This window comes from Arachis stenosperma, chromosome 10, assembly GCF_014773155.1.
Source record: "Arachis stenosperma cultivar V10309 chromosome 10, arast.V10309.gnm1.PFL2, whole genome shotgun sequence".
NCBI lineage: Eukaryota > Viridiplantae > Streptophyta > Magnoliopsida > Fabales > Fabaceae > Arachis > Arachis stenosperma.
This window is the reverse complement of record NC_080386.1, coordinates 118,020,313-118,036,348: the sequence shown is the minus strand read 5'-3', so window position 1 is coordinate 118,036,348 and position 16,036 is coordinate 118,020,313. Positions and strand designations below refer to the sequence as shown.

The 16,036-nt window shown below is 35.9% G+C and overlaps 1 protein-coding gene and 1 pseudogene across 1 annotated transcript; both read right to left on the bottom strand.

Moving 5' to 3' along the window:
• Positions 1 to 913: 913 nt before the first annotated feature.
• Positions 914 to 3,042, bottom strand: LOC130954821 (pentatricopeptide repeat-containing protein At5g66520-like; annotated as a pseudogene).
• A 338-nt stretch (positions 3,043 to 3,380) lies between these two features.
• Positions 3,381 to 3,981, bottom strand: LOC130957557 (uncharacterized). Its single transcript, XM_057884403.1, has 2 exons — positions 3,541 to 3,981; positions 3,381 to 3,392 (listed from the first exon to the last, which is right to left on the bottom strand). The coding sequence occupies exons 1-2, from the start codon at positions 3,979 to 3,981 to the stop codon at positions 3,381 to 3,383; spliced, it is 453 nt and encodes a 150-aa protein (XP_057740386.1).
• Between the last annotated feature and the right edge of the window lie 12,055 nt (positions 3,982 to 16,036).

Sequence of the window (16,036 nt, the reverse complement as noted above, 5' to 3'; positions counted from 1 at the left end):
TTCTCTTAAGTGAAAACGAAAAATTAAAAAGATCTATTCCCGAACAAGTTAATGAGAATCCAATATAAAATTCTCAAAAAATGATATTTATATACTAAAATTAGCCACTAAAATCATCTACCAATATATTTGTGTATAAATATATGTGTGATTTAATTTATTTTAAATATGTATTTATATTCCAACATATACTTTATACTAGTGACTGATTTTAGTAACTGATTTTAATATACATGTAGCATTACTCAAAATTATCATATCGGTTTATGTCACTATAGCATACTCTAAATACCAATTTTCACAATCAAATTTTAAAAAAATAAAGTTTTTTAAATTTTTTAAAAAGTATAAATAAAAAATTTTAGAACCGAGTCACAAACCAATTTAAAAATTTTACTCTAAACACTAATTTTGTACGCATCAAATTTTTTGCCTCCTTTTTGTCGGCGATCTAACATCTATTTTTAGATGATGAATCTTTCACACAATTTTTAATCACTAAATTATAATTAATTTTTTATTTGTATCTGATAAGCCTCTATCTTTAACTTTTATAATACATTTAATAATTTATTTAATCTAAATATCTAATTGAACATTTAAAAAGAACACTTACTTAAGGATAAACGAAATATCTTGATATAATTTAGAATGAATACCTAAATTATTTTTAAAAGATTTTATATTGAATATTTTAACTTTTATTACCAAATTTTTATTATTATAAAATTTTTTGAATTATTTTCGTCGGATATATTAGTCTTACTATTATTTGAAAGAAAATTAACTTGTCTCATAATAATGTTTTTTAAGATTTAATTTTTTTAAAATAAAATTTGTTAGAGATTTATTTATTTAATATATATATATATATATATATTAAAAATTTTATTAAAAATAACTTAAGGATCAATCTGTCTGACAAACTTTAAAAATAATAAAAATAATATAACGAAATCTTTTGGACAATGCTCAATTAAGTAGCAACAAGGCTCCACCCTGGAGTAATCTTTTGGACAATGCTCAATTAAGTAGCAACAAGGCTCCACCCTGGAGTTTTCTTTAGTCTTTCTTCTTTCATAACCTTCCTCAGTCTCAAAACTTCATTCCATTGTCCAGCCTCTGCATATATATTCGACATAGCAACATGAACACCATGATTATGAGGTTCCAGAGCAAGAATTTCTTTTACGACTCTTTTAGCAACCTTGGTATTTCCATTATTTTTGCAAGCTGCCAACAAAGCTCCTAAAATAACAATATCAGGCTTCCAAGGCATTCCTTTTACCAGTTCCTCTGCCTCTATCAACTTACCCTCATTTCCAAGAAGATCCACCATGCACCCATAATGTTCAATCTTTGCGTCAACCCCATACACATTTTTCATCGAATAAAAGATCTCACGACCAACATCAACCAAGCCAGCATGACAACAAGCCGACAAAACCCCTAAGAAAGTGACATTGTTAGGGACGACAGCTTGCTCCTCCTTCAGCTTCTCAAAGAGACCAAGAGCATCTTCAACATGTCCATGAGTAGCCAAGCCAGAGATCATCACATTCCAAGTAACAACATTTCTCTCAGTCATTTCATCAAACAACTTCCGAGCCATAACAATCTCCCCATTCTTTGCATACATGTAAACCAACACCGTCCCAAGAATCACTTTCACTTCAAACCCCTTCACCTTCATGAACCCATGAATCCTCTGCCCAATCTCAAGATACCCCGCCCGAGCGCAAGCCGATAACACTGAAGCCAGCGTCGCAGCATTGGGCTCCAATCCATCCCCAATCATCTCATGAAAAAGCCCCAAACCCTCATCATAACATTGATTCTGAGCATACCACAAACCATCGTCGTCCAAAGACTCAAACTCCTGTCCGGCATTTCATCGAACATAAGGCGCGCAAGGGCAAAATCTCCGGAAACAGAGTAACCCCTGACCAAACCATTGGCCACGTGGGAATCAAAGCACAGCCCGAATTTCAGCACGTGTGTGTGAACCTGGGTACAGGCTGGCAGGGAGGGAATGTTAGAGCAGGCCTTAAGGAGAAAGGGGAAGGTGTGTTTCCCTGGAATAGCGCCTAGCTTCCTCATGGAGACGTAAAGGCAGAGAGAGTAATGGGGATTGGGGCTAGAGGCGTGGGCGCGGATGAGGGTGTTCCACATGAAGGTGTTGGGTGGGTATGGGAGGGAGGAAAAGATTCTAGAAGCGAGGGTGAGGTCGGCGAAGGGGGAGAGGGCGGGAGGAGGAGAGGAGGCGGCTGGCGGCAAAGGGGTCTTGGCGGATGCGGCCGGTAAGGATCATCTGGGCGTGGACTTGTTTGAGGTGGTGTATTGTGGTGCATTGGTCGGCGAGGAGAGAGAGACTAGGAGGAGTGGGCGGCGGAAGTGGAATGGTTGAGAAGGTTCGTGGCGGCGGTGGTGAACGCGGGAAGCGGTGTTTGAGCGAGAAGTGCAGTTTTGGCGGCACCATTCGAAGAAAGGTTGTTGGTCATCACTGACCAGAGACTCGGAGTTTCCCAAGGTATCCGCCACTGGCGGCAGCGAGGCAAGGTTGTTGCCGATCGGAGCTCGAGTCTATTGCTGACCGATCAGTGTACAAGGCGGCATTCAATTCCCCACACAGAAGGATGAAGTGACCATTCAACAAGCTAAGTGCACTTTCTCTGATTCTTAATTTCTTATCGTACATATATGCATGTTATTTGAGTTTGACTTCAACTCTTTAAGCTTTTTTATGAGTCAAACCTTTACATTCGGCCAATATCTAGTGGCAAGTGGCAACTTAACAAATGATCGTGAAGACACGCATCCAAATTTAACGAAGGCTGTGACTTGTGAGTGCTCTCTTACCCATTTCAAATCAAGAAACAGAATAGACACCAAAATTAAAATCAAGAAATAGAATACTTATTCTCCTCTAATGACGCACCAAGAATCCTCTCCCTCATTCACATAAAAATAAAAAAAAAAACACACACACACATCCCAAAAAACACTCACCCAGAACCAGAAGGCCAAAACACGAAGCATCTGCCCCTCATCCTTTGGCAAAGCATCTTGTGCCACACCTCTCCATCCCCTGTCTCCCTTGTCGCTTTTATAATTTTTAAATTATTTTAACTGAATTTTTCCACATTATAGTCAACGGCGAAAATTCTGAATCCTTTCTTTAACAAACAAAACAAAGGTTTTTTCTTTTTTGATAAAGCTGCTTAGAAAACTAAAACAGAAAATAATATAAAAAAGAAAAAAATTTTGGGGAAGAGAACTCCACAAAAAATGCATCATATTATTCACAAATGATGAATTACAACCAAACTACACAGAATCAACTAACTAATTTTTTTTCATGATTAAATGCATAATGCTGTTCACATGATGAACTACAATCAAATTACACAAAATCAAATAACTAATTTCAATTTTTTTATTTACATTTTTGACAATCTAATTAGTTGGCATCGGATACCGACATAAAGGACATAAATGACTAGTCTTGAACCATTGCACGAGGCATTCTTGATGATATACATGCTTACAAGGCATTGATGAAACTTGTTCTGCATCATCACCATAATCAAATTCAGTTAGACAAATAGTGCACCTCTCTGCTAGGTGGTTATTATTTTCAAGCTTCACTTTCTCAAGAGACTCAATGGCATTCTTTGATGCAGGAACCATCTTAATATTATTAGGATCTTCCATGGACTCTTCAATGATTAAGTCGGTGATCATGTTGCCGTAGTCATCAACTTCCAATGACAAATTCTGGATATTCAAGTCATCAACGTACAATATAGGATTCTGGATAATAATGTCCAGATACAAACTGAACAAACGAAAATCAGGTCTTTCATAGAGGAATCCGGAAGGACGAGTTTGAATTATGGCTTTCGCGTAGGATATAATATCTGGCATCATGTTATGAATCAAGGCAATTGGTATAATAGCCTCAGGGAAGTGCATTTGCATGTGTGATGAACCGTTTTGAAGGAATTCTTGCGCTTGGATTAGAATTGAGGATTCAAACGAATAAATGGCTCCTAACACTGGTGGATGTGATTGTGGTTGTTGATGATGAGTCCAGCAAGTTTGATGCGTAACTTGTACCTTGAGAATGAAGTAATCTGTTATTTGATCTCTCATGAGGGTTAGATAATGTTGCAAATCTGCCTCCTCTTCTTGTAACAATGGGGGAGATGACGCTTCCCAAAAGAAAGTAAATGGCGAAGTCATGATGATGAAATTAAGAACTGGTTTGATGCTTCGAGTTTACTAGAAATATTGGAAACTTTCTTTAATAGAAATAAGAATGAAACTGAGAATTAATCCTTGTTGCTTTCTGCTTATTTATATATGCAAGGCTTCTAGTAAGATTTGGTTAACGGTAATACTAGAGGCAGTATATTTTTTTGTGATTTGTAATAATTCATTAGGAATCATTTATTGATATGAAATTATACATTTTTTTAATAATTAAAATGTTAGTTAAACTTTAATAAAAATATTCGCCTTTCAAACTTTTTCTTTAGTTTTTAGATATTAATTAATTGAATAACTTTTTTAGTTTAATTAGAATAGTAATTTTTTTAAATAATTTTTTATTATCTTCTAACCATTTTTCTTTTCTTGGATTAACATTCATAATTTAAAAATTAAAAACGATTATTTTTATTCTTTTTTACAAACTAACTGAAACTAATTATTCGAGATAAGTGAGAAAAAATATAACAATGATTATTTATAAAAAAATCATTTAATATTTATTTTATATATATATATATATATATATTAAAATAATTGCCAATTATTTGAAATAATGTTTTTGTTTTTGGAGTTGTTATAAATAGATTGATTAGACAAAAAAATAAATTGATTTACAAAGATTTTATGCAAAATTACTATCAAGTAGTTGAATCCTAATTTAATAATAAGATATTTTCTATTTCCAAGTAATTTTGGTATCCAAATTCATCCAAGCAATTTTAGGTAACGCGCCTTTTTCGCTTTTCTTCTTTTCTCACGCTTCTTCTTCTTCTTTTTCTTCTCCTCACACTCGTTTACACAAGAAGCGTCTTTTTCTTCTTTGCCTTCTTCTTCACGTTCCTCCTCCTCCTCATTCTCTTTCTTCTTTTTTGCGTTCCTTTTTCGTCACGTATTTTCTCCTTATCGTCATTCTTTTGTTATTGTTGCTGCTGTATTCTTTTGTCTTTTCCTCCTTCTCTCCCTGGTGAAGAAGCACCAGAAGGTGAAGAAGAAAAGTTTTAAATTGTGCAGAATATAAATGAACCGAACATGTTATTTGTATGACTCCGAATTTTTAAAAATTAAATAATAAGTTATTTACGATTTATTATGTTTAATCAAGCTTATATTTTCTGATATTTTACATATAAATCGGGTAATTTCTCAATTATAATTTGAAGTTTTAGTAATTGAAAAATAATGAGGATTTTATGTACTATATTTTGAATATTTAGATGTTGAGCTTTATTTTATAAATAAAGAAAAAAATGAATTTAATTATTTCTAATTTTAATTTAATTAGTAGTTATTTGAATATAATTTATATATTGATGAACAAATGGTACTTTCTTTGAAGATAATTTTATTGGATTAAACTTAGTTTTTAATACTATTTCATACTCTAATTATATTATTAATTATCCTCAAAATGAAACCTTAATTTGCTAAATACTTCCTAAAACCCTAACCCTAACTTTCCCATTCCCTTCAGCCGCCACACCCCTTTTCCTTTCTTCCAAAATCAAACACACAAACACAACACATAGCAGCAGCAAAAGAATTAACAGAAAGAAAGAAAAGAGAGGAGAGGGTGCGAATCAAAAGAGAGGAGAAGGGGGGAGAGTGCGCCGGCGGAGTCACTGCAGCTCGTCGCGCCGCCGTTGTCGCCGATTATGGAGGAACGAGGAGAGTGTGTCGCAGAGAAGGGGGAGCTCGTGCGAGTGAGGAGCGTCGCCACCGCCGTCACGTCGTGTGCCGCTAGCTTCGTTGCACCTCGTCGTCACCATCGTCGTCGAACCTTCGTGGAGTCGTTGCCTTCGCACCGGCGCTGTGAGCTGTTATCGAGCCATAAGCAGGACCCGATGCGAAGAGAGAGAGACAGAACAATGCGAGGAGAGAGAAAAGGCGTTGCGGGGTGGTTTCTACCGCCGCTGCTCTCTCCGCCATCGTCGTCTGTGGAGTTTGCCGTCGCCGGAGTCACGAGCTGAGGTGGGGAAGGAGGCCATTTTTCCTATTATTGCAGTCATCGCGCTACTACTGCTATGCTTTGTTTTCTTGTTTTCCTTAATTACTATAAGTCATTTTTGTTTATGAATCTCCACTGCTACTGTCATGCTATCCGTTGATTGAGAAGTTTAAGGGGTTGATGTTTTAGGATTAAGGTGTTGCAACTGTGGACTGTGACGGTTGATGCTCTGAAAGAATCGTTGTTGCTGGGGTGACTGGAATTGCTACTGCTGGTTCTAACGCTGTTGTCGCTACTGTTGTGAAATCGAAATAAGTAGATTTGCCGCATTTAAATTCTGAAATTTCAACATTGAGGTAGGTGCACTTTCCTTAAACTCATTTTAATTTTTGAGAATCGTTATAAATCGATATTAATGCAAAATGTATATTTTTTGTGATTTCATAAGTCTTATGAAAAGGTTTGAATTATTTTGGTCGATTGTAATTATTTGTGTGGTTGATTGATTGATTGTTTGATAAGGTTGAATAATTTGGATTATGGATTGATTTTTGATAAAGTGGTGGTTGTCGAATTTATTTTCTTGAGAATTATAAATATTTTGATAATGGAAATGAGTTTGAGTTATTGAAAGAGATTTGATACATTGGATTTGGGATTGTTAGTTTATCAAAAATGATTTTTGGAAAAATTGAAAATGGTTTGAGATATTGAAATTGGTTTGGTATTAGAGATTATATAAAGGAGTTTGAAGGATGTCTGGATGGGACCCGAAAAGGGTGGCAGAGTCTGAGTTTTAGAGGAGATGCTGTCAAAATTTTATAAAAATTAGAGATTTTGTTTAGACGATTATTTAAAAAGATTTGAATTCAAAGGTTATATGATTTGATTTTGAGTTATTAAGAAAATGAGTATATTTTAAGTTTGATTCATTTAAAAAAGAATGAATTATATTTTGAATTGGAACTATTGATGAACGGAATGGAAAGAAGGATGATGAGGATTGATTTTGAAATATGAATTCTTGAAATGAATTTGAAAATGAGATATTGATTAACAAATGATGATGATATTGAGAATGACTTAGATATTGATGAACGTTGACTGAATTATTCATATGCTTATAAATTTGAATTATCTTAGACACGAGTTTTTCTGGGTAGATGCAGTACCTTGCCACCACTTGTTCCAGATTGAGACTCGATACTCTGTTGACCCTACGACGTAAGGGTGACCGGGCACTCATAAATTCCCGAGAATGGTACCCCCATTGAGCGATTTGATATATATGTGAGAAAAAGCTATGCATAGACTCATGGAGATGCGCGTCGAGAGACAGTCCAAAGGTTTAGCAAACCGGTCTTGTCGGGTTGGCTGTATAACCGACAGATGAGCTCATTAGCCATAGGATAGACATGCATCATTCGCATTTGTATGCTTTGTTTGGGTTTGAATTTAATTTTTGTTTGCCTAATTATTAAACTGTTATTAACTGCTAACTGAGCTATTTGCTGTAATTGCTATCTATACCTGTACCTTCATTGTCTGTTTTGCCTGTGTTTGTTCTGATGTAGTACTTTCGAGATTTTTGGTGATGAGATGATGATTGTGTTGATTGATTATGTGATACATTGAACGCTGTGATTGGTTTCTGATTGAGTTATTAGTAAAGTATGAAAAATCAAGCTGGTTCAGCATAGACTTAATAAACCTATGCTTGGAACAGGTTGGTCATTCATATAGTCTAGGAAACCAATTAAGATTCTCTTATAAGAAAGGAAAGGTTTTGGATTTGTGAAAAATAAATATTGTTTCTTTGAAAAGTTTTGGATGATTAGCCGTTGATTTTTAAAAGATTCATAGGACGAATGATAATCACTGCCTTGAAACCAATTCTTCTTTTTATACATATCTTCTTATAACAATTCTTAAACCCTCTACTGAGAATCCTTTCGAGGATGATGTTTTTACCCCCCTACAGAATTTCTTTTCCAGTGACAGTTTCAAGAAGCTTTGGCACGAAGCCGCGATTCGAACTACGAAGCTTTGCATATATATATATATATATATATATGTGTGTGTGTGTGTGTGTGTGTGTGTGTGTGTGTGTGTGTGTGTGTGTGTGTGTGTGTGTGTGTGTGTGTGTGTGTGTGTGTGTGTGTGTGTGTGTGTGTGTGTGTGTGTGTGTGTGTGTGTGTGTGTGTGTGTGTGTGTGTGTGTGTGTGTGTGTGTGTGTGTGTGTGTGTGTGTGTGTGTGTGTGTGTGTGTGTGTGTGTGTGTGTGTGTGTGTGTGTGTGTGTGTGTGTGTGTGTGTGTTTTCCTTTTGTGTTTTATGATTTAGTTTTAGATTTTATTTTATCCTTCGTTATTTGTCATTTTGAGAATTTAGAGGGCCAGGACTTGTATATTAAGAAGTTTTGGATAAGTTTATGTAATTATTATTACTTGAATATGATATGTGACTGTGTGATTTTTAAAGTAAAGGCTTTTTGCTTTCATAACTAAAAATTGGGTTCATATTTACGAAGGCTCAATATTAAATAAATATAGTATCAAATAAAGGATTAAAGGTAAGTAACACCTAAACTTTTAGTACGATCATAAGGTGTTAAAAGTAAGGGTCTTACATTATGGTATCAGAGCAGTTAATCCTGATTAGAGCCTTGGGAATGGATTGACTATACTTCGTTGCATACTCTGAGTGTCTGTCATGTAGTAGGTCTTGTTCGGATAATAAGAATTAGAGCTTTATGCACATGACTATCTATTGATTAATGTCGTTAGCTTACCGTAGCATAACTCTGATGTTAACTCTGGCCAACTTAATGTTAAAGATTTATGCATACGGAAAAGTTAACAGGTTATCATAGATAAAATAGAATTATTAGGGGATGCGAATAACGGGTTTTGGGAGCATTAGAAATTAACTTTTGAAGTTAGTCCTGTATCGATGCATCCTTTGTTTTCTTTTCCTTAGTCATGAAATTCCTTATTTCACTGCTTTTTTGAAATGCGGTTTGATTCTCTATCAGATTGTATTCCTGATCATCCTTTGGTTAGCATAATTCAGACTTTTTCTTTTGTTTTTAGATATTAATTAACTGAATAACTTTTTTAGTTTAATTAGGATAGTAATTTTTTAAAATAATTTTTTATTATCTTCTAACCATTTTTCTTTTCTTGGATTAACATTCATAATTTAAAAATTAAAAATGATTATTTTTATTTTTTTTTTACTAACTAACTGAAACTAATTATTCGAGATAAGTGAAAAAAAAATATAACAATAATTATTTATAAAAAAAATCATTTAATATTTATTTTATATATATATATTAAAATAATTGTCAATTATTTGAAATAATGTTTTCGCTTTTGGAGTAGTTATAAATAGATTGATTAGACAAAAAAATAAATTGATTTACAAAGATTTTGTGCAAAATTACTATTAAGTAGTTGAATCCTAATTTAATAATAAGATATTCTTCACATCCAAGCAATTTTGGTATCCAAATTCATCCAGGCAATTTTAGATCATGCTAGGAACGGATCTAGAAATATTATCATGGGAGCCAATAACACATATAATATTAAAAATTATTTAAAAAATTATATAATATAAGATGTATTATAAAAATATATCGATAGAGAATATATTTTAAAATACAAAAAATATGTGTACCTTTTACTAACAAAGTAGTCGATTTTTCGTATCATAAAATTTATCAATAATAGAATTTGTGTCAAATTTTTTAGCAATTTTCTTTTCAATGTAATTAAAAGACAATTAGCAAAAATTTATTTTTTAGTTTGTTTCTGAGTTATTTTTCACAATATTCATAGTTGAAAAAGATCTCTTAGTTGTAGCAGTTGAAATAGAAAAAATTAATATTTTGGATGTTCAATCGTACAGAAACTAAAATAGTAAAATAAATGGCTTTGGAATAAAATATTAAGAGAGCAGTTAAGGTTTTAGAGTTATCTATTTTTCCAGATCAAATTTTTTACTAACTAATTTAATCATGCAAGATTTAATTTCACGGCAAACTATATGTGACTAGGCCCTAATTTCTTAGACCTTCCTAGTCTCCTCTAAAATTTATTAATTGCCAATTCCTTGGTCAATTAATTCCAATTAGACGGTGATGATCAATTTCTAGTTTATATACCAAAAGAATCCTAATTATCCAAAAATAAGGGGATTATATGTCACGTATCCCGTTAAATACAAACAATTAGAAATTCAGTATAATATATTTTCAAACTGTTGTTCAAGTAAAGAGCTTTTTCAAGTTTTACAAAAACTCAATTAGAACATGGGTCATACTTCCGTTCCACCCATATTCATAAAATAAAGAACGAAAACAATTATTGAAATATAAATCAAGACATGAATTAAATTAAAAAGATCAAACGAATCAATCCATGAAAATAGACAGAGCTCCTAACCTTAACAATGAAGGATTAGTTGCTCATGGTTCATAGAAGAAAAATAAGGGTTCTGGTAAAAATGTACTATGTCTAAATGTACAGAGTTTTCATCTGATGGCATCTAAATTCCTATTTATAACTAATCCTAATAATTTTAAAATCTAATTATCTAAAATTAAAAATAATATATTTTCCTAAAAATAAGATTTGAATTTAAATTCGAATTAATTAACAAGTCTTCCGCTGATGGGTGGGGACCACTTGATTTGTCCATTCTACAGCTTCTAATCTGTGTTTTCTGGGCTGGAAACTGAGTCAAAACAGCCCAGAAATCGCTCCCAGCGTCTTTCTGCGTTTTTCTGCACGTGGCGCATGTCACGCGTACGCGTCAGTCACGCGGACACGTCGCTGGTCTTCTTTGCGAGTCACGCGGACGCGTCGGTCACGCGGACGCGTCACTGAGTAAATCTTCAAATCACGCGTACGCGTCAGTCACGCGTACGCGTCGCCATGGATACTTCCAGATCACGCGCACGCGTCAAGCACGCATGCGTGTCGCTTCTCGCAGCCATCTCCATTGATTCTTGTGCTGCAGAAACTCCGTCAAATTCCATCGAATACTACCTAAAATAAATAAAATTGCCCAAAACTAAAAATAGCATCCATAGTGGCTAAAATATAATTAATTCTTATTTAAACTCAGCAATTTAAGTGTAAATTCACTAGGAAAAGTTAGACAAGATGCTCACGCAACACAACACCAAACTTAAACTGTTGTTTGTCCTCAAGCAACCAAAACTAATATAAGCTTATGATGTGAGTTTGCATGAGAATGAGAGTTCGATTAAGCTCGTGTCTCTTCTTATAGTGGGGTTTACAACTGCAATCCTGAATAGGTTTGGCATCTCACTCTCCTTTGAATTAGAGGAATGTTAATGTTATTCGGAATTAGAATCCGGATAATATTATGAATTTTCTGATCTTTTATATTTCAGTTTATTCCTTGAACACAGCAAAATTCACTTTAATTTATTTTTCTTTGGTGCTGACTTTAAATGTTTTGTCTCAAGGGTTACTTGACACAGAAACACCACAAGCACTTAACTGGGAGACTCTCTTTGAGTCCTGATTTTTCTTTCAGTTACTCCCAGACAGTGGTGCTCAAAACCTTTGGCATACTCTGTTAAACGCACTTGATCTCGACTCTAAGTGTTCTGTCAGGATTACTTGACACAATCACACCACAAACATATGATTAGGGAAACAACTCTTTGAGCTTTTAATCATGTCTGACCTCCCTAGTCATTGATGCTCGAGCCTTGGACCTTGCTTTTATTTATTAATTATTATTATATTTTTTTTCTTTTGCTGTTTCTTTTGCTTTAAGAATTAAATTTTTCTAAATTTCAGAGAAGTCATAATAATTCTCTAAATTCCTATTCTTTATACTTTAACATCCCTTGATTCAAATTCAAATATGCACTGTTCATATCATGCATTCAGAATTACCATTAATACCACCACATTTAAGTAAATAAGACTATTTAAAATTAACTCAATTTCTCATGCAATACATCACTTCTTTTTTTTTTCTTTTTAGATTCAAGTTCAGTGAGTGGTACATGAAACATCTTTTCAGCATTAAAGCAATTAAAAGAAAACTAAACTAGTCCTAGGATTCTAACTAATAAAGGATCATGCAACAAACAAAGCAAAATAGCAGAAAGCTGGAACATAACATAAAAAAAGAGGGGAGGAATAAAAAAATGAAAGGAACTCAACCACCTTAGTTATCTTAGCGGTCGCTTTATTCTTCAGGTTGTGCTCCTCAATGAAGATGATTCGCCTCCCTTTTGTGCCAGAAAACCAATAAGCGTAGCGTCAACACCAAACTTAAAGGTTTGCTTGTCCTCAAGCAAAGAAGAACTGAAAATAGAAGAGACAAATATTATGAGGAGAGAAAACTAAAAGGATAAAAGAATAAGAGAGAATTAGGATTGGGAGAGAGAGAGAGAGAGAAAGAAAATTGGGAGGCGCAAGCGATGCGTACGCGTATGGCACACATACGCGTGGGTCGCGCATTTTTCGTAATGACGCGTTATCGTCAGGCACGCGATCGCATGCCCTGGGTTTTGTGCGATTCGCGCGAAGGTAGTCGCGCGCACGCACAACTCTCTGTTCGCGTGGCTTGGGAACCAATAATTTCATACGACGTGTTTGCGTTATGCACGCGAACGCGTGGAGAACCATTTTTGCAATTGACGCGCACGCGTCGGGGACACGTACGCGTGAGTAAATTTGTCCCTCTAGCATGCTTCCAGCCCCAAGCCAGCACAACTCTCTGCCCAAACACTCCTTTACGTCCATTTTGCAGGTCACGCGTACGCGTGGATGGCGATAATTGCAAACGACGCGCACGCGTGGGGTACGCGTACGCGTGGTCATGTTTATGCGCCAAGCATAGGTCCAGCGCCACTCCCGCGCAATTCTCTGTCAAATTTTTTTTTCACGCACACATGATTGACGCGTTCGCATCAGTGACACTTGCGCGTCGTGTGCTATTTTTTTTTTACTTAAGGTGTTAGGTTCCTGGAATAAAATAGCTGCATGATCAGAAAATCAGTAAGAACTTAATAAAAATCTAACAAGTAAGAAAACTACTACTACTACAAAAAATAACTAAGGATACAAAATTATCGGGTTGCCTCCCGACAAGCGCTTCTTTATCGTCATTAGCTTGACGGTCAGCTCCTCTAAGGAGGAGGATCATAGGGGCTCAGCTCTTCACCCCCTTACTTTGAACTTCTTTCCTGTGTCTCCATAACATAGCTCAATATACTCCAGAGAGAAGATTCTGATTACTGTATAAACCCATGCTGTATTGCTGTTCAACACCACCTTCATTCCTGGAGAGAAATCTTCAGTGGGGATCTTTTTGTTTCTCCATCCTCTGGGTACTTTCTTCTTTTTGGGAACCTATTCCTTGGTAGATGATGCATTCTCAACACCAAACTTAGGTTTGATGTCAGGAGAAATTTTATTGATTGTTGCCAAGGGAGGTTTGAGCTGCAAATTCTGCTGTGCATCATCAGGGGGTTTTTGAAGGTTTGGATCAATAAGCTCAGCCTGCATGCACCTCTCTTCTTCACCTGTTGGTTGTATATCTTTGAAGACATGAAAGACCAGTTGCTCATTATGCACTCTAAGCACTAATTCACCCACTTCTACATCAATCAGAGCTCTTCCAGTGGCTAGGAATGGTCTTCCTAGAATTATAGAGGCATTCTCATCCTCCCCCGTGTCAAGAATTACAAAGTCTACTGGGAGGAAGAACTTACCCACTTTGACCAAGATATTCTCCACTAATCCATATGCAGGCTTCATAGATTTCTCTGCCATCTGTAATGCTATATTTGTGGGTTGTGCCTCTTGGATTTGCAGCTTCTTCATCACGGATAAGAGCATTAGATTTATGCTTGCCCCCAGATCGCATAGGGCTTTCTCAAAGGTTGTGCTCCCAATGGTGCATGGAATTTGAAAGCTCCCTGGATTTGGCATCTTCCTTGGCAATTTATTCTGAATTACAGCACTACATTCCTTAGTCAGGATTACTATCTCATCTCCCTTTAAACGCTTTTTCTTTGACAACAGCTCCATCATGAACTTGACATAGATAGGCATTTACTCCAAAACCTCAGCAAAAGGAATATTGACTTGTAACTTTCTGAAAATTTCCAAGAACTTTGAAAAATGCTTGTCTTTGGTCTCCTTTTGAAATCTCTGAGGATATGGCATCTTAGGCTTGTACTCAAGAGCCTTTGCCAATGTAGGATGAGTGTTAAGAGAGTCTGGGAATGGATTGTCTGCACGCTTTGGAGGGGCGTGCTCCAATTCTCCCTTTTTCTCCTCTAGAGCTTCCTTTTCAACTAGCTCTTCATTGACCTTGGTCTCAGAGCCAACTACTTTACCACTTCTCAATTGAATAACCTTGCAATCTTCTCCTGGGTTCACCACTGTATCACCTTGAAATGTACTTGCAGACCTCTCAAGTATTTGCTTGCTCAGTTGGCCAACTAGCACTTCTAAATTTTTAATGGAGGCTCTGGTTTCCTGTATAACCTGTGCTTTTGTACTTGCCACTTGTCCACTTATCACGGTGATAGCCTTACATTCCTCTCTTAGATTTGGAATTGTGTTACCAGGAAGGCTATTAGTGGTCCTCTGATCAATTTCAGTGACTTTTGTGGCTAATTGACTCATTCGAATCTCCAGGTTCTTGATGGATGCTCTGGTTTTCTATCTAAAACCTGTCAATATTGCTTCCAAATCATTGTTCTGTTGAAAACCGTCCTAAGAATTATTGTTGAAGTTCTGAGGTCTCTGAGGTTGATCCCTCCATCCAAAATTTGGGTGATTCTTCCACCCCTGATTGTATGTCTTAGAATATGGATCATTGTTGGGATTCCTAGGACCACTCCCCATGTAATTCACCTGCTCAAAAGAAGGTTGAGCATAATCATAATTATCATTTTGCATAAAGTTACCTGCCATGTCATAGGAGACTTCCTGTGGTGAATTCTGGGTGTTGATAGATGAGACTTGCATGCCACCCATCTATTGAGTAAGTAGATTTATTTGCTGAGACATCAGCTTGTTCTGAGCAAGAAGAGCATTAACAGCATCTACTTCCAACACGCCTCTCTTCTGAGGGGTTTCAGAATTCACAGGATTCCTGTTAGAGGAGTATAAATATTGGTTGCTTGCAACTAATTCAATAAGCTCAATAGTCTCCTCTGGTGTCTTCTTCTTGTGCAATGAACCTCCTGCAAAATTGTCTAAGCATATCTTACACATTTCACCAAAGCCTTCATAAAAGATATCTAGTTGAGTCTATTTAGAGAACATGTCTGGAGGGCATTGCCTAATCAGTAGCTTATATCTCTCCCAAGCTTCATACAGAGTCTCACCATCCTTCTGCCTGAAGGTCTGAACCTCCACCCTAAGCTTAGTCAGCTTCTTTGGTGGAAAAAATTTAGTGAGAAATTCAGTAACCACCTTGTTCCAAGTGTCCAAACTCTCCTTGGGTTGGGAATCTAGCCATAGCTTTGCTCCATTCCTCAGAGCAAATGGGAAGAGCATGAGTTTGTACACATCTGGGTTCACTCCATTTCTCTTTACAGTAACACAGATTTGCAGGAAGCTAGAAATAAACTGATTTGGGTCTTCGTGGGGAAGACCGTGATACTGGCAATTTTGTTACACCAGAGTGACCAGTTGAGGCTTCAACTCAAAGTTGTTCGCAGCAATAGGAGGTACCACAATGCTCTTTCCATACAGATCTGCTGTAGGAGTGGAGAAAGAACCAAGTACTCTCCTTTGTTGTTC